General features: G+C 49.3%; 1 protein-coding gene across 2 annotated transcripts in view; it reads left to right on the top strand.

Moving 5' to 3' along the window:
* The window catches only part of LOC115473097 (histo-blood group ABO system transferase-like), an 81300-nt gene extending 58674 nt beyond the window's left edge, over positions 1-22626 (top strand). For both annotated transcript variants that reach the window (XM_030207749.1, XM_030207750.1), the window contains 2 exons: positions 12685-12819; positions 21208-22626. In XM_030207749.1, coding sequence (XP_030063609.1) covers positions 12685-12819; positions 21208-21892 — 820 coding nt within the window. In that variant the 3' untranslated portion in view covers positions 21893-22626. The remainder of the gene's footprint in view (positions 1-12684; positions 12820-21207) is intronic.
* The last annotated feature ends 2182 nt before the right edge of the window (positions 22627-24808 follow it).

The raw sequence follows: 24808 nt of genomic DNA on the forward strand, positions 1-24808 counted from the left end.
CCACTGCCAAAAGGGACACCTGGAATTTGTTGCCAGAGAATGTAGTAAAAGCAGTTAGCTTAGCAGGGTTTAAAATAGGTTTGGATGGCTTTCTAAAGGAAAAGGCCATAGACCACTATTAAAATGGACTTGGGAAAATCCACTGCTTATTTCTAGGATAAGCAGCATAAAATGTATTGTACTGTTTTGGGATCTTGCCAGGTACTTGTGACCTGGATTGGCCACTGTTGGAAACAGGATGTTGGGCTTGATGGACCTTAGGTCTGTCCCACTATGGCCAGAGGCGTAGCCAGGTTTTGATCTCAGGGGGAGCAGACTTTTATAAAATTGGCGCTGGTTGGTGTCAGCTAGACAGCAGTGTCTGTGTTGTTGCTCAGGGGCTGTGGCGGGCAACGATTAATACAGACTGTCTCGGTTACGTCCTGCCTACAAGGAAACAGTAAGTTACATCAGGAGGCAGGACACAGAAGAGGTCCCTGGACTGGCCAGAGCAGGCAACCTGTCTTCTTAACTTCAAATAAAAATATTCAAATTGTGACCATCACCTCAGGAATAGCACACCCAGTCCTTCCACTGCTAGACACCTTGTTTAAATCAAGATGGACTTTTGTTTGTGTGGTGACTCTACAGGATGTGAAGAACACTAGTCTTGAGCATTTTTATTTTGGGTGACAAGGGCCCTTGCCCCAGAGCCTACTTTGAAATAGGGCTAGACACTTTGTGAAATAACACAAACCCCTGCAAAAAGACATCCAAAACCTATACTGAAAACTTACCACACCATAACAGCCCTAACCCATCTATGAAAAGACAGTGCTAGAAATATTACAGTGGGACCTTGAGAAGTGTTTCCCTAGGTGGTCCTGGAGTACCCCCTTGCCATTCAGGTTTTCAGGCTATCCACAATGAATCTACATGAAAAAGATTTGCATGTAATGGAGGCAGTATATGCAAATCAATGTCATGCATATTTATTGTGGATATCCTGAAAACCTGACTGGCAAGGGGGTACTCCAGAACTGCCCTAGAACACAAATTAACCACACCATAACAGTCCTAACCCACCTATCACAAGACAGTGCTATATTATATATATATATATATTTTTTTTTTTTTATATTACACTGGGCTCTGGAGCACCAATATACCTACTATTGGGAAACTGGAACAAGCTGCACTGTTACACATTCCTACACAGATACTACATGCTAGCAGAATCCTTCACCTCAGTCATACATGCAGAACATGGCTTATCTATATAACATAAGAGTAGCCATACTGGGTCACACCAATGGTCCATCTAGCCCAGTATCCTGTTTCCAATGTGGCCAACCCAGGTCACAAGCACCTGGCAGAAACCCAAATTGTGACAACATTCCATGCTACCAATCTAATGCAGAATAGGGAGCCACAAAAAAAACCCCAACAACAACAAAAATTGAAATAGAGGCCCCCCCCCCCCCCCCCCCCCCCCCCCACACCCCCCCCCCCCAAGGAAGCCAGACTAAACAGTGCAATAGTGGTAAAAAAAAAAAAAGAGACAGAAATGCATTTTCTCCTGTACATTTTACAAAGCAGGTACATCTCAGTCCTTACAAAGTATTAAATAAAAATAATTTTTTTCTACCTTTGGGAATTTGGCTGGTCCCAGTCTTTTTTTCCATGTTCCATGAGTCAGCCTTACAAATTCTTTTCCAGGTTGCCTTTCCATTTCTTCTCTCGCCTCTTGTCTTCTTCCTTTCCTTCTCTACATCTGTCTCCAAGTGCACCATCCTTTTTTCCTCTGCACCACTATTTGTCCTGCCCAGCATCTCCCTTCTGTGTCCCTTGTCCCTATCCTGCCCCCAAATTTAGCATCTGCCCTTTCTGTGTCCCCATCTCCCCCCCCCCTTTTTCAGCACAAGCCTACATGGTCTCCTCATCTCCCCCTTTCTAGCATCTGCCGTCCTGGTGTCCCCACCTCTCCCTTTTTCTAACATTGTCCTGTGTCCCCATCTTCCCAGCATTATCCCTGTTACCATCTTCCCCCTTTTCCAGCATTATCTCTTTGTCCCCATCTCACCCCTTTTTCACCATTGACCCCATATCCCCCTTCCAGTAGTGCCCTCTCTGTGTCCCTATCTATGCCCCCCTTTCCAGTAGTGCCCGTGTCCCTATCTCCTCCTCCCCTTTCCAGTAGTGCCCTCTTTGTGTCCCTTTCTACTCCCCCCTTTCCAGTAGTGCCCCTCTGTGTCCCTATCTCCTTCCCCTTTGCAGGAGTGCCCCTGTGTCCCTATCTACTCCCCCCTTTCCAGTAGTGCCCTCTCTGTGTCCCTATCTCCTCCTCCCCCTTCCCAGTAGTGCCTTCTCTGTGTCCCTATCTCCTCCTCCCCCTTTCCAGTAGTGCCTTCTCTGTGTCCCTATCTCCTCCTCCCCCTTCCCAGTAGTGCCTTCTCTGTGTCCCTATCTCCTCCTCCCCCTTTCCAGTAGTGCCTTCTCTGTGTCCCTATCTCCTCCTCCCCCTTCCCAGTAGTGCCTTCTCTGTGTCCCTATCTACTCCCCCCTTTCCAGTTGTGCCCCTGTGTCCTTATCTCCTCCTCCTTGCTTGTATTTTTAAACCGAACGGTGCGTGGGGTTACTCAAATTAGCTTCACCCCCTCTTCTGCCTGTCTCTCCTGTCTGCATGAGTCACTTTTAGTTCCGGAAGCGTTCTCTCTCCCTTGTGCACCGGCGATTCACAGAGTCAGCCTAAGCCTGTCAGCGTCGGACCTTCTTCTCCTCAGGCGCATCCGTCCCGCCTCTGCGGAAAACAGGAAGTTGCTTAGAGTAGGCGGGACGGACGTACCTGAGGAGAAGAAGGTCCGATGGTGAGGCTCAGGCTGACTCTGTGAATCACCGGTGCCCGAGGGAGAGAGAACGCTTCCGGAACTAAAAGTGACTCATGCAGACAGGAGAGACAGGCAGAAGAGATAGGAAAGGATTACACTCGGGAGGGAGCAGAAAAAAAATATTTGTTGGGTTGAGGCGCATAGGCGCCATTCTTTTAAACAGCTGTTTAGGGAAGGGACCGCTCCCCCTGCGCCCCACCTTGCTACGCTTCTGACTATGGCAATACTTATGCACTTATGTACTTAAAACCTGGAAGGATTGGTAGCATGTCCTCCCTGAATGCCCATTTTCCTCCTTCATGATCTAGCAGTACCATGGATTCCCTCACAGGCTTTCTGTTTCTGATGTCACAATTTACACCCCGTTCAAACATGATCTAAATGAAATCACCAACGAGATCAACTGAAGCCTCCAAATCATGCACACTTGGGCGGATGCATTCCAACTAAAACTTAACGCAGAAAAAACACAATGCCTTGTACTCACCTCACAACATAACACAAAAAACATCTCCACCATAATCACACCATACTGTTCTCTTCCTGTCTCACAAAACCTGAGAATTCTTGGAGTTACTATTGATCGTAACCTCACTCTCGATGCCCACGTGAAGAACACGACGAAAAAGATGTTCCACTCCATGTGGAAACTCAGAGTAAAACCTTTCTTCCCGAGATACATCTTCCGCACCCTGGTACAGTCAATGGTAATAAGCCATCTGGACTACTGTAACGCACTGTACACGGGCTACAAAGAACAGACTATCAAAAAACTCCAAACAGCCCAGAATACTGCCGCCAGACTCATATTTGGAAAAACTAAATATGAAAGTGCTAAACCCCTAAGAGAGAAACTTCACTGGCTCCCTCTTAAGGAACGCATTGCGTTCAAGATCTGCATGATTGTACACAAAATCATCCACGCAGACGCCCCAACTTACATGCTAAACCTCGTGGACTTACCTCCCAGAAACGCCACAAGATCATCCCATAAATTTCTCAATCTGCACTTCCCCAGCTGTAAAGGTCTAAAATACAAGCTGATGCATGCTAGTACCTTCTCCTACATGAGCATACTTACAGACCTGAAAACAATCGACGAAATAACTAACTTTCACAAATCTCTGAAGACATATTTCTTCAACAAGGCCTACAAAGAGAAAATATAGCCTCAATAATCCACCTCACCAACCTACCCAGTTATGAAAGTCCACCTTCTACACTTACCATATTCACTTCCTTCTTTCTTCCCTTACTTAATCCCTGCACATTACTAATTGTATCTGATATCCTGAAATGACAATGTCATAACAAAACTATGTAAGCCACATTGAGCCTGCAAATAGGTGGGAAAATATGGGATACAAATGCAATAAATAAATAAATAAATAAATAAATGTATCTGACAAAGGTTTCACCATGAGTTTTCATCTCCGCAGCAAGTTTTTCTTCATATTCTCTTTTCACCTGCATTATCAATGTTTTGCATCTAGCTTGACACTGCTTATGTTGCTTCTTATTTTCTTAATTTGGATCCTTTTTCCATTTCTTCGAAGGATGCTCTTTTGGCTCTACTAGCCCTCTTTCACTTCACCTTTTAAACGTGCTGGCTGTCGTTTGCTCTTCTTTCCACCTTTTTTAATACGTGGAATATATCTGGTATGGGCTTCCACGATGGTATTTTTAAACAACATCCATGCCTAATTAAAGTCCTAACCTTTGCAACTGATCCTTTTAGCTCTTTTAATCATTCTCCTAATTTGTCATAGAGGGGCATAATCAAAAGGGGCGCCCAAGTTTTCCTGAGGACGTCCTAGCAGGACGTCCCAGCGAAGGGGCGGGGAAACCTGTATTATCGAACAAGATGGGCGTCCATCTTTCATTTCGATAATACGGTTGGGGACACCCAAATCGCAAAATTTAGGTCGTCCTTAGAAATGGTCATCCCCAATTTCGCCGATAATGGAAACCGAGGATGCCCATCTCAGAAATGACGAAATCCAAGCCATGTCTGTCATGGGAAGAGGCCAGCATTCATCGGGCACTGGTACCCCCTGACATGCCGGACACCAACTGGGCCCCCTAGGGGGCCACTGCAGTGGACTGCTCCCAAGTACATAGCTCCCTTACCTTGTGTGCTGAGCCCCCCCAACAACCGCCCCCCCCAAACCCACTCTCCACAACTGTACACCACTACCAAAGCTCTTATGGGTGAAGGGGGACACCTAGATGTGGGTACAGTGGGTTTGTGGGGGTTTTGAAGGGCTCACATTTACCACCACAAGTGTAACAGGTGGGGGGGTTGGGCCTGGGTCGCCTGCCTGACGTTCACTGCACCCACTAAACTGCTCCAGGGACCTGTATACTTGCTGTCATGGAGCTGGGTATGATATTTGAGGCTGAGAAAAATATTTTTTTAATTTTTTTTTGAGGGTGGGAGGGGGTTAGTGACCACTGGGGAGTAAGGGGAGGTCATCCCCGATTCCCTCCAGTGGTCATCTGGTTGTAAAAAAAAAAAAGGACCAGGTAAAGTCGTCCAAGTGTTCAACAGGGATGCCCTTCTTTTTTCATATCAGTCGAGGACGCCCATGTGTTAGGTACGCCCAAGTCCTGTCTTCACTATGCCTCCGACACCCCCCTGCCCCATGAAGGTAAAATTATGTATCATACCTGATAATTTTCTTTCCATTAATCATAGCTGATCAATCCATAGACTGGGGGTTGTGTCCATCTACCAGCAGGTGGAGATAGAGAGCAAACTTTTGCCTCCCTATATGTGGTCATGTGCTGCCGGAACTCCTCAGTATGTCGATATCAAAGCTCCATCCGCAGGACTCAGCACTTTAGAAAATTACACCCACAAAGGGACACTCTGCCCAGCTCACTACCGCCGAAACGGGGGAGGGGGAATTAACCCGTTCATCCCCACACAAGTGGGGGAGGGGAATCCGTCCAGCTCATCCCCGCGGAGTGAGGGCGGGACACCACACCCCGCCGATGCGGGGGGATCTGGCTTATCCTGCAACCGCAACCGCGGGAGGAGCTGACTGACCCTAACACCGCCGAAGCGGGAGGGGTACAAAGCTGCCCTACAGCCGCACGAAGCGGGAGGGAGTGCCGGCAGAATTTAAATCTCAATCCAGCCCCGTAAAACGGAGGGGAGAGGAATGCAGCAGCTCACTGTAACACAAACTCGTCCAACTCTTGAAGAATCCAAGTGAAAAAAGAACTTGAACACGAAGTCCTCCTGAAGTAACTGAAGACTAAACTTGAACCTAAAATTCAACCAGAATATAAACAGTACAGATATCTGGGAGGGGCTATGGATTGATCAGCTATGATTAATGGAAAGAAAATTATCAGGTATGATACTAATTTTACCTTCCATATCATTCATGCTGATCAATCCATAGACTGGTGGGATGTACCGAAGCAGTACTCACCCAGGGCGGGACATAGAAATCCCTGACCGCAACCTGAAGCTCCAAAACCGGGCCCTCCGCCCGGCAGCCACAGTTCAAGCCGGTAATGCCTGAAAAGGTATTGGCCGAAGCCCAAGTTGCCGCCTTGCAAATCTCTTCCAAGGAGACGGACCCGGCCTCTGCCATCGAGGCGCCCTGAGCTCTAGTAGAGTGAGCCTTCAGCTGGATAGGCGGCACCTTCCCCCGCGGCCACATAAGCCGCTGCAATGGCTTCCTTAACCCATCTTGCCACTGTAGGCTTAGAAAGCCTGCAGACCCTTACGAGGACCTGTAAACAGGACAAACAGATGATCCGATTTCCGGAAATCATTGGTCACTTCCAAGTATCTGATGATGACTCGTCTCACATCCAGAAATTTGAGAGCAGAGTATTCCTCTGGGTAGTCCTCCCTACGAAAGGAAGGGAGGACAGAGCTGCTGATTCACATGGAAGCGAGAAACAATCTTGGGCAGGAAGGAAGGCACTGTGCGAATAGTCACTCCTGCCTCAGTGAACTGCAGAAAAGGCTCTCGACATGAGAGTGCCTGGAGCTCGGAAACTCTTCTGGCTGAAGTGATAGCCACCAAAAAGACTGCTTTCAACGTCAGGTCTTTCAGAGATGCCCTCGACAAGGGTTCAAAAGGCGGCTTCTGCAATGCTCTTAGCACCAGGTTGAGATTCCACGCAGGCACCACTGAGTGCAGAGGAGGGCGCAGGTGATTAACTCCCTTGAGAAGCGCACCACATCTGGCTGCGAAGCCAGGGAAGCACCCTTCAGGCGGCCCCTGAAGCAAGCCAGAGCCGCTACCTGAACTTTCAGGGAACTGAGCGACAGGCCTTTCTCCAGACCTTCTTGCAGGAACGCCAACACTGAAGAAATTGGAGCAGTGAAGGGAGAGAAAGTGAGCCTGCTTCACACCACGCTGCAAAGATACGCCAAACCCTGGCGTAAGGCAGTAGAAGTAGAGCGCTTCCTCGCTCTCAGCATAGTGGCGATGACCTTGTCTGAGAAGCCCTTCTTTCTCAGACGCTGCCGCTCAATAGCCAGGCCGTAAGACCAAAGGGGGAGGGATCCTCCATCACCACGGGACCCTGATGTAACAGCCCCTGCTCCACTGGCAGCCGCAGAGGATCGTCGACTGAGAGCCTGATCAAGTCCGCATACCAGGGACGTCTGGGCCAGTCCAGACCCACCAGGATTATCCGGCCCGGATGCTTTGCCACCCGGTCTAGCACCCTGCCCAACATGGGCCAGGGCCGGGCAACACATAGAGAAGCTCTTGTGTCGGCCACTGTTGGAGAAGAGCATCTACTCCCAGGGATCGAGGGTCCCGTCCTCTGCTGAAAAAGCGCGGCACTTGGCAATTGGCCGATGACGCCATCAGATCCAGGCTCGGCTGGCCCCAGCGCTTCGTAGTCAAGAACGCCTTGAGCAGACAGCTGCCACTCTCCGGGCTCCAAGGTATGGCGACTGAGAAAGTCCGCCTTGACACTTCATGACTCCGGCAATGTGGGCCGCTGACAGCTGTTCCAGGGTCGCTTCGCCCACTGGCATAGATTCATAGCCTCCTTGGCTAGAGGGGCGCTCTTGGTACCTCCCTGGCGGTTGACATAGGCCACAGCCGTGGCATTGTCCGACAGGACCCGTACCGGCTTCAACGCCAGTACCGGGATTAACTCCAAAAGCGCCAACCGAATGGCTCTGAGTTCCAGGAGGTTGATAGACCACTTTACCTCTGCATGGAGACCAGAGCCCCTGCGCTGTCCTTCCCAAGCAGTGGCTCCCAGCCCGACAAAGAGGCGTCCGTCCGTGACGACAATCCACGTCCGGGGTCACCAGAGGCATTCCCGCAGACAACTTGTCTGTCGCATCCACCAGCTCAGCGCCTTGCGCACTGCTGGGTCCCAAGGGAAGGCGCACAGCATAATCCTCCGACATCGGAGTCCAGCACTGCAGCAAAGAGTGTTGTAGTGGTCTCATATGAGCCCTGGCCCAGGGCAACTACTTCCATCGTGGCCGTCATAGAGCCCAACAGCTGCACATAGTCCCAAGCCCGAAGAGGAGAGGCTACTAGGAACTGGTCCACCTGAGCCTGAAGTTGACAATCCGATTGTCTGGCAGGAACACTCTGCCCACTGGGTGTCGAATCGAACTCCCAGATACTCCAGGGACTGAGTCGGGCGCAGCTGGCTCTTCTCCCAGTTGATGATCCATCCCAGGGAGCTCAAAAGAGCAACTACCCGGTCCACAGCTTTGCCGCACTCTGCATAAGAGGGGGCTCGGATCAACCAGTCGTCCAGATAAGGATGGACTTGTACTCCTTCCTTTCGCAGGAAGGCCGCGATGACCACCATTACTTTGGAAAAGGTCCGCGGAGCAGTAGCCAACCCGAACGGGAGGGCTCTGAACTGGAAGTGTCATCCCAGGACTGCAAAACGCAGAAAGCGTTGATGAGGAGGCCAGATGGGAATATGCAAGTACGCTTCCTTGATGTCCAAGGAAGCCAAGAACTCTCCTGCCTTCACTGCCGCTATAACAGAGCGGAGAGTCTCCATGCGAAAGTGCCGCACTTTCAAGGCCCGATGACCCCTTTGAGGTCGAGGATAGGCCGGACAGAACCTCCTTTCTTTGGTACCACAAAGTAATGGAGTAACGCCCCTTGCCAAGCTGACTTTCTGGCACCGGAACGACCGCACCCAGGCGGATCAGATTGTCCAAGGTCTGCTGCACTGCCACAGCTTTGACCGGAGACTGGCAGGGAGAGAGTACAAACCCGTCTCTTAAGGGTCGGCAGAACTCTAGCTTGTAGCCGTCTCTGATGACTTCCAGCACCCAAGCGTCTGAAGTTATTGTGGTCCACTCGCCCAGAAACGAGGACAGCCGTCCTACAATCTGCACTGGGGCGTGGACAAGGCTCCGTCATTGGGTACGAGACCCTGGGGGGAGGACCGGATGGGAGCACCTCCGGGACGGCGGTCTCTGCGAAGGAATGCTGCTTGGGGGAGAAATTCCTCTTGAAGGAAGAGGGGGCAGAGGAGCCCGACCTGCCCGGGCGGTACCGACGGGCTTCCTGAAACCGTCCTCTGGAGGTACCGGGACGAGTACTAGCCCGAGCCCTGACCTCTGGTAACTTCTTGCCCTTAGACGTGCCGAGATCGGTCACGATTTGTCCAGCTCGACCCCAAAGAGCAGCTTGCCTTTAAAAGGCAAATCTAGCCAGGTGGGATTTAGAGGCCGTGGTCAGCAGACCAATGCTTCAGCCAAAGCCACCGCCGCGCAGAGATTGTCTGAGCCATGCCTTTAGCTGAGGCCCTCAAGACAGCATACAGCAAGTCTGCCAAATAGGCTAAGCCCGATTCCAGGGCCGGCCAATCAGCCCGCAAGGAATGATCCGAGGGGGAAGCCCGCTGCACCATAGTCAGGCACGCCCTGGCCACATAGGAGCCGCAACTGAGGCCTGCAAACTTAAAGCAGCCGCCTCAAAGGACGACCTTAAGGCCGCCTCCAATCTTCTGTCTTGGGCGTCCTTTAGGGCCGTGCCACCTTCCACCGGCAACGCCGTTTTCTTAGTCACCGCAGTGATTAAAGAATCCACGGTAGGTCACAGATAGGCCTCCCGTTCACTTTCAGGCAAAGGATAGAGGCGGGACATAGCCCTAGCCACTTTAAGGCTCGCTTCCGGGAGATCCCATTGAGCCGAAATTAAGGTGTGCATGGCATCATGCACGTGGAAGGTTCTAGGCGGGCGCTTCGTCCCCAGCATAATGGCAGAGCCAATAGGGGCTGAGGGAGAGACGTCCTCCGGAGAGGAAATCTTCAAAATGCCCATGGCCTGCACTAACAGGTTGGGCAAATCCTCTGAGCTAAAAAGCCGCGCTGCAGAGGGGTCATCCGCTCCAACCGAGCGGGGATCCGTCTCCTCCAAGGAATCCGCAAAGGACCGTTGGGAGAACTCAGATACGCTGCCCTCATCTACATCGGAGGAGACAAAGTCCTCCAAGGCCTGGGAATCAACCCGAGGGCGTTTACCTCTGGGAACCTCAACCTCTTTACCAGACGAGGGAGCAGGGGCAGCGTTTTGCATAAGGAAGGCCTGATGCAGCAGCAAAACAAACTCGGGGGAGAAACCCCCCAGACTGTGCACTTCCGCAGCCTGGGCTACAGCCCTAGACGCACCCTCAACCGGCGCTCGCAAGAGCGGGGGAGAGACATGCTGCGCATCCAAAATGGCGTCCGGCGCGACACTCCGCGAAGGAGCCGCATGGGAAGAACGGTGCTTAACTTTAGCCGCTTTTGTGCCGTCGCCCAAATTAAAGGCGTTCATGGCATTAATGTCTCCTACCTCAAGGGCGGCCCAAGAAGAAGCCGTCCGAGCCGCGTGGCCGGCCAAGATGGCGGAGGCGAGCAGCGGGGATGGGCGTTTATGGTGGGAAAAACCGCCACGCCGGAGGAAGGACCGGGACACTCATTGGTCACGAAACTGTCACCCAACAAGGGCGAATCAGGCTTTAAGACCCCCGCATCCCCTCTAGAAGCGCCCAAGCGATCCGGGGAGCGACTCTTTGCGCCCTCGCCCTCCGACGCCATATGCCACGTGGAGATCAATCGGGGAACCCCCTGCCCGCTATAAAAAGGTAAAAATTACCTGCTTTCCGCTCCGAGCTGTAACAACCTGGTGTCCCAGTGAGTAGCTGCAATAAACGTTTAAATAAACGTCGAAATAAACGCCTTTAAGGACGTTCAAAGTTTTTTTTTGTTTTTTTTTTAACGGAGCCAGCGGGAGGGGGGAGAAAAGGAGGGACCTGGCGCCACCAGGTTTGCACTTGCTCAAGAAGAGCCCTCAACCCCAGGCACTCAACAAAACCTAAGAATTAGGCTTGGAGGCCTAGCCAGAGCTGCTGCTGTGTGTGACCACCACCTGCTGAGATAGAGAACATACTGAGGAGTTTCCGGCAGCACATGACCACATATAGGGAGGCAAAAGTTTGCTCTCTATCTCCACCTGCTGGTAGATGGACACAACCCACCAGTCTATGGATTGATCAGCATGATGATATGGAACTTTGGTCGCCCCCGTGACAGAAAGCAGTTGAGGACGCCCAAAATCGGCTTTCGATTATGCTGATTTGGGCGACTCTGTAAGAAGACGCCCATCTACGATTTGTGTTGAAAGATGGGTGCCCTTCTCTTTCGAAAATAAGCCTGATAGTCACTCTTTTAAAAATTAAATGCTGCTACAGTAGATTTCTTTAGTGACTTCACTCCAGACATCAGCTCAAATTTGATCATGTTGTGATCACTGTTACCTAGCGGATCCAGCACCTTTACCTTTCGTACCATGCCCTGCATTCCACTAAGGACTAGATCTAAAATAGCTCTCCCTCTTGTTGGTTGTTAGACCAGTTCTTCCAAGCAGTCATTTATTACATCTAAGAATTTTACCTCCCTAGCATTCCCTGACATAGCATTTATCCAGGCAATATTGGGGTACCTGAAATCGCCCATCATTTTAATGTGCTCAATTTGCCAGCTTTCTTAATTTCTGTAAACATGTGTTCATCTGTCTGTTCATTCTGTCCCAGCAGATGGTAGTACAGCCCTACCATTATACTCTGTCCCTTCACACATGGAATTTCTATCCACAAGGATTCCACGTTTCTGTTTCATGTAAATAGTTATTTTGTTTGACTCAATTCCCTCTTCAACATATTGAGCAACCCCCCCCCCCCCCCCCAATTTGATACACTCTATCATTGTGATATAATGTCTACCCTGATAACACAGCTTAATAAAAGGGCCCCTTAGTTTTTCACTGCTGGATTAAAAATCATGTTAATGACATTTAGGGGTCTTTTTACTAATGTGCATTAATAGATTAGCATGCACTGAATTAGTGTGCATTAATTGCCATGCAGCCCATAGGTAAAAAATGGGCTACTCAGCATTTAGCATGTGCTAAATCCATTAGTGTACCTTACTGAAAGGAACCCTTAGTGTACGTAGCCTTGCTTTTGCTTTCATATCATAGTGGTAATGTGGCTGTGATTTCTGACAAAGGTAATGAGGGGGGAAATTATCAATGTTGGCTACCGTTAAGACAGGCTATTTTACAAGTCATGCTATTTTAGCATAAGATCTCACTGCATTAAATGGGACCTGTGCAAAAAAAGCATGACGTGATAAAATAACCCATCTCAACATTAGCTCACATTAATAACTCCCCCCCCCCACTTGAATCACTTCAAAATAAGTTGTTATTCTCTCCAGTGCAATATTATATATACTATAAATGGATCCTTACTGTTGTTTAATAATATGTAACTGCTGTAGTACAATAAGGTTCTCTTTCTGCAGGAGAAGAGATATTCTTGTCATGACACCATGGTTTGCACCAATAGTTTGGGATGGAACATTCAACATTGATATCTTGAACCAGCAATTCAAGCAAAGGAATGTCAGAATTGGACTGACAGTATTTGCCATTAAAAAGTAAGTCCTCCAAAAATCAGAATACACACCAGAACTGTTCTATTCTGTGTGGCAGTGGCACAAACAAAACAAAGGGAGTCAGCAACACAAGAGAAGTTGCAGAGACTGGAGTATGAAGGTCCAAACATTAAACAGAGAAGGTGGAGCCTCTACCAAAAGGCCTCTACCGCCTTCTCTGTTCAATCTTTGCCCCATCACACTCTTATCTCTGCAGTTCTAAATTCTGCAATGATGGCCATGGACTTCTGTGGTATGCAGCTGACTGCTCTGGCCTCATCTGATAATCTGAGGTCTCAGAGTAGAGAGTTGCATGGGGCCAGAAATCCAAACCGTCCCTGTCCATCCCCGTGGGAATCTAACCCATTCCAGCCCCCAGCACACTCAGGGCCAGGGTTGGAGGGGGGGGGGCAAACAAGGCAGTTGCCTTGGGCCCCACAACTTCAGGGGCCCCCATGGTCTGCCATCTCTTCCCGTTCTCGCCACCCCCATCTGAGGTCTCCCTCCGTTCTCCTCACTTTCCCTGTCTTCCTTACATCGCGTTTTGTTGATGGGGTGGGGGTGGGGGGTTGTACCACAGCAGCAATTCTTATACACTGCCTGTGTCTGTCCCGGCACTGTTTTTTTGCTACATTCCTCCACCTTCTGATGCAACTTCCTGTCAGCCTGGGAGGAACATGTTGCGGAAGAGAAACAGCATTGGGACAGATGTAGGCAGTGTATAAGAATTGCTGCCTTGCTACTGAACCTCCTCTCTCCCTCCAGTCAACAAAATGTGATGTTAGGAAGACAAGGGAGGGAGATCTTGGATTTGGGTGGCAAGAACGGGAGGAGGTGGCAGACCGTAGGAGTCCCCTGGATCTGTTTTAAAGTAGACTAGGGGAGGGGCTTTAGAAATAGGGGGGACATGCCTGCCATATTGGGAGTCGGGGCAGGATATGGAAGAAGAAATGAAGGGCAGAGGGAACAAAGGGGAGGAAGAGAGAAAGATGGCAATAATGGGGTGGAGGGAAGAAGAGAGAGGGAAGGAAAGATGTTGGGCCCATGAGGGTGGGGAGGAAGGGAGAAATGCTAGATGGGAGGGCAGTTGGAAAGGAGAAAGATGTTGGACCCAGGTAAGCAAGGTAGGGAGAGGCAGGTGCCGAACACACGGAGGGTAGAAGGGAGAGAGAGATGCTAGTTCATGTGATTTGATGTGATGTGGGGGAACAACAGCAGGAAAGAGGGGGCAGGTAGCAGATGGGAAGATAGATGGGATAGGAAGATGATGAGGGTGTGGAGGAAAAGAGACAGGAAGAGGAGATACCGAGCTACAAGAATGGAGGGAGAGGGAAGGGAAATAGTGGAAATGGTAGAACCATGTGGGAAAGGCCAAGAAGGGGTGGCAAGATAATCAGGGAGAGACGGATAGTGAAAACAGAGGTAGAAATGTAGTAATGGAGGGTAGATGGAAAGAAATAGCAGGCTGAAGAAGGAGTGAGATGGAAAATGGGACAGCTAGGGAATAAAAGAATATGGAAAGTTAATAGGTAGCTGAAAAGTCACAAGAAGGAGAACGGTGAGAAAGAAGGTGAAATTTGAGTGGACAGAGGCAGAAAAGAAAGATCTAGAAAGGAAGGATCAAAATGTCAGACACAGGTGTAGTGAAGAAACAGAAAAAGACTGGAGAGAGAAGAAAAGACAAATGGACAAAAGCCGCAAGAAAGAGAATTAGCAGAAAACAAACGGAGAAACTGGGACCAACATGATGGAAAAATAAAATGTCCAGATAGCAAAAATAGAAAAATGTGTTTTATTTTGAATTTATTAACTAGGATATGGGATATATGTATCATAGATGTCTTTGTATAGTGTTCACTGGAGGGGGGGCAGGGCTGGGCTGAACTCAGAGGGTGGCCACCAATTTCCCCCTGTCCTCCGCCTGACTGCAAAATATAAATACCTGAGCTGGCAGGGATCTCTAGGTGAAGACCTCCTCTTCCTTTGCTGCTCTGATAGCCAGGACTCTCCAAACTCTGCAGCCAGCAGCAGTGTCTCCAAGCTGCTGTCATCACTGCTGACTCACCCCTGTGAAGGCTTAGTTTTTTTGCATGCAAGAAAACTGAGAACACATGGGGGGACAGCAGTGGTAGCAGCAGCTTGAGGACACAGCCACCAGCTGCAAAGCTTGGAGAGCTCTGGCTGCTGGACCAGAGGAGGTGGTCTTCAGCTGGCACAGCTTTGGGATCCCTGCCAGCTACAGCAAGGGCGATAGCTAATTTTTTTTTTTTTTTTTTTTTTTGGGGGGGGGGGGGGGGGTCCTCCATGGCTATGCCACCTATTGTGTTCAATACAAAAGGAAGTGCATTTCTGTTTTTATTTCTTCAGTGTTGCAGTACTTGCCAAGTTTAAGCTCTTGGGGTTCCTACTTCAATTTTGGTGATCATATTTCTATTTCTAATCCCTTGTTCTGTATTTGGTGAAGGTCTGTCTATGTTTTGTGTGTGAAGAAGTAATGTAAAGTTGTTTTATGTGTGGTAGCAATGGTGGGGAGACTGGAGAAAGGGCCCCCTCCTTAATTTCTGCCCTGGGTCCCAGCACTTCAATGACCATTCTTGCAGGAAGAAGGTAGGGGTGGGTTATGTGAGATATAAAAGCATTCCAGTGACAATCTCACATGCTGATCTTCAAATAATTCAATGCAAAACGTGTGAAGAAGGATGCTATATTGGAGAGACAATCAGATGTGAAAGACAAGAATCAGTTTACACAGACACAGTGGCGTTCCTGGCCTGGATGGCACCCGGGGCGGATCGCCGATGTGCCCCCCCCAGATGCAGCGCGCTCCCCCCCCCCCCCGGCGAAATGACACCCCCCCGGGTGCACGCCGCTGGGGGGGGGGGGTGCCGTGGCACACACCTGCTCCAAGTTTGCTAACTTTGCTCGTTCGCTAACTTCGCTCGTTCGCTGCAGCTCCCTCTGCCCCGGAACAGGTTACTTCCTGTTCCGGGGCAGAGGGAGCTGCAGCGAACGAGCGAAGTTAGCGAACTCGGAGCAGGTGTGCACCGTGGCACTCCCCAGCGGCGTGCACCCGGGGCGGACCGCCCCCCCCTTTGGTACACCACTGCACAGACATATTAAACATTACAATGCCAACCACCTCTGTGAGACAGCACTTTACAAAACCAGAACACTGCATCAGTGATTTTGTTTTTGGTAAAAATAACAAAAGGAAATTTTAAGATAATCCAGGAACGCAAGAACTTTGAAGTCAGAATAATGAGATATTTTGACACCCACCAGACAGAACCCACATCTCCAGCTCGCCCACGTGCCTAGTTAACTCAGAGGTAAGGGCTGTAAGTCCTGTAAGCTGCTCCGATAGTTGACTGAAGCGCGAATCTAAGGCACATACAACCACCTTTGTGAGCTCTACCAGCGATTCCGGCGAAGCCGGTGCCATTTTGTTTTCTGCTCTGAGGAATCGGTTGTCTTTCTGTTTCGTTACTTTTGCGGCTGCCGTCATTTCCTTATTCACCAGGAATTTGTCTATACATTCTTACATTGACAGTAAGTTCGTTTTTTCCACTGTTTCAGGCCTGGGGGCGCTTCTGGTATCGAGTTAGAGGCTGCCCTCGGAGCTTGCGATGTAACTCACGTCCACCTCCGCTTACTGCATCACGTGACTTCCTGCCCACATAATTCTTATCAATGATTGTTATACATTGACCATGTTTCCCATTATCCTTATTGCTATCCCATATCCATTCCTCTCCATCTTCCCACACCTACCTTCTAACGCTCATTTCCTTCTGCACCTAATTCCTCCTATGTTCAATTTACTTATCTGTTAACCCCATTAATATTGTGTTTACTACAAACTGTATATTCTTTTTTACGACTTTGTAATTCTTCATATTGTAACTATGTAAGCTGCGTTGAGCCTGCCATGTGTGGGAAAATGTGGCGTACAAATGTAATAAATAAATAGAACAGAGGCATGCATCTGTTATGTGTACCCATCAAATTAGTACCAATTAGTGCTTGTTAATGCCAATTATTGGTATTTATTGCCAATTTAGTGCTAATTAGTTTATTATGACATTTGTACCCCGCATTTTCTCAAGAAAGCTCAGGTTCAATGCAGCTTACGTAACAAATTAAGAAGAAGCATTACAAGACAATATTAATGCAAGAATACAACTATTTAAAAAATTCTTTTCATATTAGCTGAACACAGATCTAAAGAAGTGGGCTTTAAGTAAACTTCTAAATGACATAAAATTCGACTGAGTGTCTGATATACTTGGGTAATGAGTTCCAGTTTGGTACTTTGGTAAGAAAAATTAGCATTATGGATAGTTCTGTCAGTTAAGTTAATTATGTTACATGCATAACTGGTTTTATTCTATAACTGCATGCCTAACTTTGGGTGCCATTTATAGAATTTGGGGGTAGGTAAATATAGACTGCAGATAAAGACCAGCATGATCCATCCAGTCAGCCCAGATGAGTAAGCAGGATTGTAGCTTCTGCTACATGCAGGTTACCTACTTCTATGCTAACGAGAGTACAGTAGATACTGATTGGAATGGCGATGGGAGAAAAAGGAAGAAAGTGTGTGGAGGAAACTTAGGGGGAGATACTAGGGGGAAAGAGTGTTGAGGTAGGTAAGCAGAGAAAAGTGTGTGTTAAGAGAGATGGGCTGGGGAGAGAAAGTGAGGTGGGAGGGGGCAGACAGATGAGCTGAGTGACGAAGAGTGCCAGACAACAGACTTGGTTTTAGTTACATGGGTCATCCTGAGTGTACTTGAGCAGCCAGACTGGCTGAAACATTCAAGTCTCCCCCCCCCCACCCCCAAACTTTGCCTGTTTGCCAAAGTGGCCCCTACTTCAGAAGTAGTGAATATAACTGGTTTAATCACTAAGGGGATAATTTTACTAAAGATATCTACAGCAGGGCCCATGGGAATAAAATGGGTCCCACGGCAGATAGCATGCACTAACCTTTAGCAAAAGACTCTCTAAGGCCCAGATGATCAAAAGCCCCGTGCTATTCCAAACAGCGCGGGGCTTTACCGCACGGATGATCAGAGATAATGCATGCAAATTTAAGCAGCGCAATTATCTCTGATCATGGGGTAGAAGTGCGGGCAAATTGTGCCTGAGCATCCTCCCGCACTTGTTTGACAGGTCTGGGCTGTCAAAAGCCCAAACCTATCAAACACAGGGGCTGGAGGTCCATGGGACCAGCAGGCCCTGACTACCCCTGCACCAAGTAAGGAGCTGGAGGTCCAGCGGACCTCCGGTCCCCCTGATGATCCCACGCCCCCACCAGGTTCAGGGAGGGCTGGCGATCCGGTGGGTCTCCAGCACCCCCAACCCCCAGAAAAAATGGTCCCTGGTGGTCTAGTGGCCGCCGGCCAAACCCCCTCCCACCCTCCCCTCCCAACGAGCGACATGGTCTGTAGCCCCGCCCAGCGCATCCCAGGATGCACTGGGCAGGGCTGGGTGCCGCCATTTTGTGCCGTCGTCAGTGGTGTGCTGGAGCAGGCTCTCACAGGCTCGCAAAAGCCGGTTGTTAAGTTTTTAAGAATTTTGGGAGCCGGTTGTTAAAGTAGGGCCCTCCATGTCTACTTTAACAACTGGCTCCCAAAATGTGGGCTTGGGCCCCCTGCTGAATTCTCTTTTACTTTGCTGGTGGGGATGCTGAACCCTGCCAGCCAAGTAAATAGACTACTGCTGCTCCCCGCTCCTTGTTTCCAGCTCTGGGCAGCAGGCTGGGACTTCTCGAGCATGTGAGAGAAGTTCCAGCATGCTGCTCAGAGCAAGACGTTGGGAGTGGTGGCAGGCCATTTATTGGCTGCCAGCAAAGTTATGCCTATCGTGCCCGCACGAAGGGAGGGAGGAGAGAGAGGCAAGTGTTGCTCCCCCACCCCACCCGGCCACTCCTGGCCCTTCCGACTGCAGAGCTGGCTCCGTCCGGAGAAAGAGCCTGTTGTTAAAAATTTACCAGCACACCCCTGGCCGTCGTCAACCCAAGGAAGAGGAGGGAGGCAGGCTATCTCCCTCCTCCAACTAGGGTAGGGGTGCCGGGAGGGGGTTCCGTTTGTACGCTGGACCATCACTGCAGACAACGCTGGGTGGGGGGGGGGAGTTGGTTGGGCTGGAGGTCCAACCGTCGTTCGTTGGGAGGGGAGGGTGGGAGGGGGTTTGGCCGGTGGCCACTAGACCACCAGGGACCATTATTTCGGGGGGTTTGGGGGGGCTGGAGACCCACCAGATCTCCAGCCCTCCTTGAAACTGGGGGAGGGGTGGGATCGTCGGGGGGACTGGAGGACCACCGGACCTCCAGCCCCCCTGTTTGCAGGCTTGCTTTGGGGGGGAACGGGGGCCTGCCAGCATGCAACTGCATGCTGGAAAGGGCTCACCATTCCTCCCCAATGATCTGCAAACCCTAACGCCAGCTTGGAGCTGGCGTAGGGTTTGCCGCGGCCAGCGACCCAAATTTTGGTGTGCTGGCCGCTGATCATTGGTGATGAATGCGCTAAGCCCTGTTTAGCATGCATTTGCATGCTACTTGCGCAAAGAGCCCTCGAGCATGTTGTTTCATGCGCTCGAGGGCTCTAATCATGGGGTGGTAGCAAACGCCGGTGCTAGTATGGCCCTAACAGCCTCTAGCACCAGCGTTTGCTTTTGATCATGACCACCTAATTGAGAACATGGCCACAGGAATTATTTCCTTGACAGCTGAGTAACCAAGCTGGCAGTGGTAATCATAGAAATGTATTTGAGTAAGCAAAGATTACTAGTAGACAGCTATGTTAAGAACTGGAGAGATGGTCATTTGTTCTGTATGATGCTGGGGTTGATTATACAACAGTGCAGGGTCATGTTGGTTGCATTTGTGGCTAAGTGAAGAAGAGATCACGATGGAAGAAATTACTCAATGTTGATCCTTCAGGATCTCTCTGCCTTCAACACCATCAACCACAGTATCTTTTTAGGATGACTAGGAGATACCAGTGTTGTAGATATTATGAACAGCCGGTTTGCCTGGCGATCATAAAGCAGTGTTTCCCAAGTCTGGTCCTGGAGTACCCCTTGCTAGTCAGATTTTCAGGATATCCACAATGAATATGTATGAAAGAGATTTGCATATAAATGGAGGCAGTGTATGCAAATCAAGTTCATACATATTCATTGTGGATCTCCTGAAAACCTAACTGGCAAGGGGTACTCCAGGCCTGCACTTGGGAAATACTGTCATAAAGGATCAAGGTTGGTGAGGTGTTTTCTAGACAGTGGAAAGTGGTAGGGTATTAGGTGAACCCAAGGTACAATATTATCTCCACTGTTTTTGTTTTTTAATCTACGTTCAGCTGATGGCTAAGTTTATTAGGTCATTTGGACTGGAATTCTGTTTATACGCTGATGATATTGAGATTTGTAATACTTTGGGTACACATTGGGTAAGGAATTTCAAGAAAAACAACTTTGCATTCAGGTAATCAGTGATTGATTGTGTTGTTAACATATAAAACCGAATGGCTGTAAGACAGAACCTCTGTGATTTAGGGAAAAAAATCTATACCTGCACATAAACAGGACTGCCCCAACCACTAAATGAACTAGGTAATTGCCTAGGGTGGCACACGTTTAGATGAGGCAACCATGCGTGCATCAGCTCATGCAGTGCAAGTTACAGTGAAACAGAAACCAGCTCCAAGAGAACTAGTCTGTCTCAGCAAGGCAGGCTACACAGTGTTTCCACCTCCCAACGATTTATTTGTTGGAATTTATTAACCGCCTTTATGAAGAGATTCACCCAAAGTAGCAAATCACAGTGGCGTTCCTAGGGGGGGCCGACACCCAGGGCGGCGCCCCGCCCCCCGGGTGCAGCGCCCCCCCCCCGATGCAGCGCGGACCCCCCCTCCGGCGAAAAAAGCCCCCCCCCCCGGGTGCATGCCGCAGGGGGGGGGGGTGCCGCAGCGCGCGCCTGCTGCGAGTTTACTAACTTTGCTCGTTCCGGGGCAGAGGGAGCTGCAGCAAACGAGAGAAGTTAGCGAACTCTCGCAGCAGGCTCGCGCCGTGGCACCCCCCAGCGGCGTGCACCCGGGGCGGACTGCCCCCACCCCCTTGGTACACCACTGGCAAATCATGATCCTCGCCTGAGCTGTGCTCTCCCTCCATCCTGATTTCTCACTCAGTAGCCACTCCTCCAACCTTTAAGCCTGCCATGCCTACATCCTACACAAGCCTCCACATCTAGCCTCCCTGCACCCACCCACCACATTTTATTGTAATGCAAGAAGAAAAAAATTTCTAATAATTTTATACTGATGTGAATTTTATGATTGTACACTTTTCTAAACTGTAGATTTCTGATGCTATATAGCTGTTTTATTTCAGGTATGTAGTCTTCATCCAACTCTTTCTAGAAACAGCAGAAAAGTTCTTTATGGTTGGACACAAAGTAAACTACTATATCATGACAGACCGACCTAAGGATGTTCCCAATGTGACACTCGCAGAAGGAAGAAAAGTGGTGGTGCTCGAGATCCAGAGCTATGCCAGATGGCAAGATGTCTCTATGAGACGCATGGAAATGATTAGCCTGTTCGCTAAAGAGCAGTTCATTCAGGAAGTTGATTTTCTTGTCTGCGTGGACGTAGACATGAGGTTTAGTGACCATGTTGGAGTGGAGATCTTAAGTGACATCTTTGGGACATTACACCCTGCTTTTTATAGGGGGCAGCGCCAGCAGTTCACCTATGAACGCAGACCTGCATCTCAAGCCTACATTGCTTACATTGAGGGCGACTTTTACTATGCAGGAGGCTTTTTTGGGGGTACTGTAGATGAGGTTTACAAGCTAACAAACCAGTGTCATAACGCCATCATGACGGATAAAGCAAATAGCATTGAAGCACTGTGGCATGATGAGAGCCATTTAAACAAGTACTTCCTAAATCACAAGCCAACCAAAATTTTGTCACCTGAGTATCTGTGGGACAACAGCATGGGAGTGCCAGAAGTGCTCAGGAAAAGGAGGTTTGTTGCTGTTCCAAAGAACCATGTTCAGATCAGAAACTAGCAAGAACTGTCACACATCTCATTCCATAAGGAAAAATAAAGTTACAATGACCCCAATGTCCATAACTAGTAATTAACTATTCAGTGCACATGCAGAAAAGTGTGCAGAAGAGTGAAAAGCTGAATCATCTTCTGTCCTGAAGCCAGAAAAAAAGTTGTGGGTCCTCTACTCTTCCTCTGACTTGGAGACCTTAACCCCAAGTCAGAGGAAGAGGACCCACAATAGTCAGAACGCTCCTGACACACAAAGGCCCTGCCCACTTACACCCTATGAAGGAGTCTATAGGATACTGCCAGTTCCCCTCAAGGATACTCCCTCGCAGTATCAGAACCACCTTAAAACCCATAGCCCCTCCCAAGGGATTATGGGAGGGGTGGAGCCAGTAGGGCATGATACAGGTTAAGGAGGCCCAGAGAGAATCAGCGATGTCCAACTGCATTTGCCTCCACCAGCTATATATGAACTGCAACTGCTACAGGCAGCTCCGGAGTTTGACTCAAATAACCGCTAGAGATTTTACTTGTCTCTTTGGAACCAGGACAGAACCAAGTAAAGGGTCCTGCTGTGTGAGAGATAATAATGTATGCTGTGGCCCAGCAGGAGCAAGCCACTGGAGAACCTGGTTATGTCTAAGGAACATTTTTATGTTTATTTTCTCTTCCCTAACTGTGAATGGAACCAGTGGCTTAGCCACGGGGGCCTGGCCCCCCAAATTTGCTCTGGGCCCCTGGTTTGGCTGGCGGGGTCCCCAACCCCAACCAGCTGAAGCCTTCATCCAGTGTTGGTGTCTGGCGCCGCCACATTGTCTGCCCTGCTCTTTCTTCCCCTCACAGTCAGGCATGCTCACCTTGGGCTCTGGCCTCCTCCAACCTCGAGGTCTGGCTACTCCCCTAAATGGAATAGGACACTTACCAAACACTTACAATAAATTGTATTTTCTTTTAGCTGCACCCGTTCTGTTACTACATGCCATCCTTGCATTTGTACATGAGAGAAGTTAGGTGCACTGCTTATAGAACAGGGGCATGCATCTGTTATGAGCAACATCAAATTAGTACCAATTAGTGCTTGTTAATGCCAATTATTGGTATTTATTGCCAATTTAGTGCTAATTAGTTTATTATGACATTTGTACCCCGCATTTTCTCAAGAAAGCTCAGGCTCAATGCAGCTTACATAATTAAGAAGAAGCATTACAAGACAATATTAATGCAAGAATACAACTATTAAAAATAATTTTTTTCATATTAGCTGAACACCTCCTGCTACATGTAGGTTACCTACTTCTATGCTAACGAGGGTAGATACTGATTAGAATGGGGATGGGAGAAAAAGGAAGAAAGTGTGTGGAGGAAACTTACGGGGAGATACTAGGGGGAAAAAGAGTGTTGAGGTAGGTAAGCAGAGAAAAGTGTGTGTTAAGAGAGATGGTCTGGGGAGAGAAAGTGAGGTGGGAGGGGGCAGACAGATGAGGTGAGTGAGGAAGAGTGCCAGACAACAGACTTTGTTTTAGATACATGGGTCATCCTGAGTGTATTTGAGCAGCCAGACTGGCTGAATCAAAGTTCCCCCCCCCCCCCCCCCCCCCCAATCTTTGTCTGTTTGCCAAAGTGGCCCCTACTTCAGAAGTAATGAATATAACTGGTTTAATCACTAAGGGGATATTTTACTAAAGATTAGTGCATGTTATCTACAGCAGGGCCCATGGGAGTAAAATGGGTCCCACGGCAGATAGCATGCACTAACCCTTAGTAAAAGACTTCCTAAGTGAGAACATGGCCACAGGAATTATTTCCTTGACAGCTGAGTAACCAAGCTGGCAGTGGTAATCATAGAAATGTATTTGAGTAAGAAAACTTTATTGGTAGACAGCTATGTTAAGAACTGGAGAGATGGTCATTTGTTCCGCATGATGCTGGGGTTGATTATACAACAGTGCAGGGTCATGTTGGTTGCATTTGTGGATAAGTGAAGAAGAAATTGCGATGGAAGAAATGACTCAATGTTGATCCTCCTGAATCTCTCTGCTGCCTTCAACACCATCAACCACAGTATCTTTTAGGACGACTAGGAGATACCAGTGTTGTAGATATTATGAACTACCTGTTTGCCTGGAGATCATAAAGCAGTGTTTCCCAAGTCTGGTCCTGGAGTACCCCTTGCTGGTCAGATTTTCAGGATATCCACAATGAATATGCATGAAAGAGATTTGCATATAAAAGGAGGCCGTGTTTGCAAATTAAGTTCATACATATTCATTGTGGATATCCTGAAAACCTAACTGGCAAGGGGTACTCCAGGTTTGCACTTGAGGAAATCATCATCATCATCATCAATATACATAAATGGCGAGTGTCGTACTCACTCGCAAATGCTTAGTAGAGACCCTCTCTGCCCCGCCCCTGCATCAATACGTGATGACGAGGGCGGAACAGAGAGGGTCTCTACTGCGCAGTTGCGAGGGACAATGTCGTCGCTAACGCTCCCCCCACCCGGAGTCGCCGCCGCCACCCACCTTCCACCCGGTCGGGCCCTCGCTCCGCTATTGAAACAGTGAGGGCCCGCAGCACACAGCTCTGCTGAGCTGCCGTCGGCCTTCCTTCTTCTTCTCTGCCTGTGTCCCGCCCTCGATGACATTACGACACACGAGGGCGGGACACAGGCAGAGAAGAAGGAAGGCCACGGCAGCTCAGCAGTAGAGCTGTGTGCCCTCGCTGTTTCAATAGCGGAGCGAGGGCCCGACCGGGTGGAAGGTGGGTGGCGACGGCTCTGGGGGGGGGGGACGAACTCGGAGGGGGAGCGGCAGCGGCGAACTCGGCGGCGGGGTGGGGGGCCTTTCAACCCCCCCCCCCTCCTATACTAGCCCATTTTTACAGGCTGAACAGCTAGTACTGTCATAAAGGATCAAGGTTGGTG

The sequence above is a fragment of the Microcaecilia unicolor genome, chromosome 6 (genome assembly GCF_901765095.1).
Source record: "Microcaecilia unicolor chromosome 6, aMicUni1.1, whole genome shotgun sequence".
NCBI classification, from domain to species: Eukaryota; Metazoa; Chordata; class Amphibia; order Gymnophiona; family Siphonopidae; genus Microcaecilia; species Microcaecilia unicolor.